We start from the raw sequence: 2,759 nt of genomic DNA on the forward strand, positions 1-2,759 counted from the left end.
CGGTTCGGTGAGCCGGAACATCGGAACCGGACCGGAGCGGACCGGACTGGTGTTCCCAGAACCTCTGAGATCTGATCCTCCATCAGTCAGTCTGCGGTTCCGATCCAGAAGATCAGAAGATCCGCTTTTCTCTGCAGAACCACCGGATTTTCCCCCAGATTCCAAAATATTCCAGGCTCGGTTCTCCAGGCTCTGTTTTCCAGGTCTGTTTTCCAGGCTCTGTTCTCCAGGCTCAGTTTTCCAGGTCTTTTTTCCAGGTCTTGTTTTCAAGGTCTGTTTTCCAGGCTCTGTTTTCCAGGCTCTGTTTTCCAGGCTCTGTTTTCCAAGCTCTATTTTCCAGGCTCTGTTTCCCAGGCTCAGTTTTCCAGGTCTTGTTCTCCAGGCTCTATTTTTCAGGCTCTATTTTTCAGGCTCTATTTTCCAGGCTCTGTTTACCAGGCTCTGTTTTCCAGGTCTGTTTTCCAGGTCTTGTTTTCCAGCCTCTATTTTCCAGGCTCTGTTCTGCAGGCTCTGTTCTCCAGGCTCTGTTTTCCAGGCTCTGTTTTCCAGGCTCAGTTTTCCAGGCTCTGTTTTCCAGGCTCTGTTTTCCAGGCTCAGTTTTCCAGGCTCTGTTTTCCAGGCTCTGTTTTCCAGGCTCTGTTTTCCAGGCTCAGTTTTCCAGGCTCTGTTTTCCAGGCTCTGTTTTCCAGGCTCAGTTTTCCAGGCTCCATCAGGTAATCAGGAGCATCTTCTCTCTGCTCCAGGATGATGGAGCTCCTCTTCTGATGCAGAACCAGAACTGATCCAAAGTTCTGGACCCGTTCTGGTTCCCTGACCTGATAGTGAGTTTTCCAGGTGGGAACGCTGAGCAGAGATCCAGTCCTAACTTTGGTTCTGATCCCATTTCAGTTTCCAGGAAGTGTTCAGGCTGCTGAGGTTTTATCCTGATGTTTCCAGCAGCTGTCAGATTATCTGGATTATAATCCACAGGAAGCGGCCATGTTGTGACGGGAGGAAGAGGAGATGGCAGCGGAGCTTTTCTCCACCAGCCTTCCACACGGCGGGGAGGAGGAAGAGGAGGAGACCAAGAAAAACTTCATCCAGCTGAGCGAGCCGGAGGAGTCCGAGCGCAACGAGGAGCGGAGCGCCGCTCGCACAAACGACCAGGGAGAAAACCAGGAGGATGGAGCGGAGAGACGCAGCTGGCAGGGAGCCCACCCCACCCTGAGGGAGAGGTAACACCCTCACCCCCCCATGGCGCTGTGGGCCGGTCCGGCTGTCGACTGCTGGGTTCCCATGACGTACAGACATTAAACATCGTATCCCATCCTGTCAGAATGATTCTGATCAACGTTTCTGATCACAGTCCAGAAAAAAGAAAGAAAATCACAAACGATCAGTTCAGGGGTTTGAGAAAATATGGGAATCAGGAAATTATCTATAAAACAAACTGAACGATTGTTGTTCTCTACTTTTTAAAATGGAAAAATGTTCTATTCTTTTTTTTAAATATTTTTTTATTAAAATGTAGAACTGGATGCATAAACAGTGTTCATACATAACAGCTCACCCTTAAAATATATATATTAAAAATAGTCGTCATGACGATGAATTCGATTCTAATTTTTGTGATCTGCTGCATCGATTCTCGACACCAAGTATCGATTCTTAGTAAAAAAAAAAGAATAAATAAAATATTTGAATGTTTGTTGCAAATCAGCTGAAAATACCTTCCAGTCCAGCAGATGTCGCTGTGTTGACGCACGCTGCCTCGTGTCACAAGCGTTTCCGGCTGCTAGAAACTGCGACGAGTCATTTATAAACAAAAATAAAATTAGCCCGGCTCCATTGAAGTCGGATGATTGGATCATTTTTGGCTTTAAAATAAAAAAAAAATCATACATTTGTTTTTATCTCACTGGTTTAAAGGACCTGAGGCCATATAAACGCCACTGATCATCCTTAGTTTATTTTAAGTTCTATAAATCCTACGCATTTTTTGTCAGTGTTCCAGTTATAGTCATATCTGTGTATTTTTTCATGGCAAATTCTCCAAAAGTCATTTCATTAAATACATCTTTATATGAAATTAGTTAGAGACAGCATCCAGATCCCACTCAGCAGGTCCTAATGCCGTTATTTCTTTCTAACAGTGTTCAATGAAAATATCGCAATGCATCACGATGCATCGCAATATTTTAAATATCGTGATATTTCATGGACCTCCTTCTCAGTCTAAACCTGACTCCTAGTTTACGCCACAAAATATAAAAACCATGAGAAGGAGAATGTTGGTAGACGGCATAGAGCTACAATAACAGAGAGAGAGAGCGGCTGGATAAAACTGTTGTTAAAGTTACTTCCTGATTGTTTCCCAGTGCCGGAAGCACGATCCGTACCGGAAGCACGATCCGTACCATCGGCTCATACCTGTTAACCAGGTAAACATCCGGGTCATCTTTGATTTAACATTTAACAAAACATTTTTTAAAGATGTGTATCAGCATTCTTTAGTGATTTAACGATAGAAAAAAGCCCTTTTAGTAACATAATTCCATTATTAATGGCGACCAGGATCAATATCTGGTTGCACATTTCACTAATGAGCCGATGGTACGGATCGTGCTTCCTTTACGGATCGTGCCGCCGGTATGGATCGTGTGTCCGGTAGGGTTGTCACGATAATAAACTTTTTCAACTCGATACCGATACTAAGGAAAATATTCGATACTCGATACCATTTTCGATACCACAAGGATAAAAACAAAGACTCCAAAATT

At 44.0% G+C, this 2,759-nt stretch overlaps 1 protein-coding gene across 4 annotated transcripts in view; it reads left to right on the forward strand.

The window, feature by feature from the left end:
* The first annotated feature begins 6 nt into the window (after window positions 1–6).
* The window catches only part of LOC107098166 (BTB/POZ domain-containing protein 6-B-like), a 5,955-nt gene continuing 3,202 nt past the window's right edge, over window positions 7–2,759 (forward strand). Inside the window, exons 1-2 of one of the 4 annotated variants that reach the window (XM_015395671.1) lie at window positions 7–203; window positions 970–1,214. In XM_015395671.1, the coding sequence (XP_015251157.1) occupies window positions 1,003–1,214 (212 nt within the window). In that variant the 5' untranslated portion in view covers window positions 7–203; window positions 970–1,002. The other 3 variants (XM_015395672.1, XM_015395670.1, XM_015395673.1) reach the window with 3 other exon arrangements.

This window comes from Cyprinodon variegatus, unplaced genomic scaffold, assembly GCF_000732505.1.
Source record: "Cyprinodon variegatus isolate N-32 unplaced genomic scaffold, C_variegatus-1.0 Scaffold752, whole genome shotgun sequence".
Taxonomy (NCBI): Eukaryota; Metazoa; Chordata; class Actinopteri; order Cyprinodontiformes; family Cyprinodontidae; genus Cyprinodon; species Cyprinodon variegatus.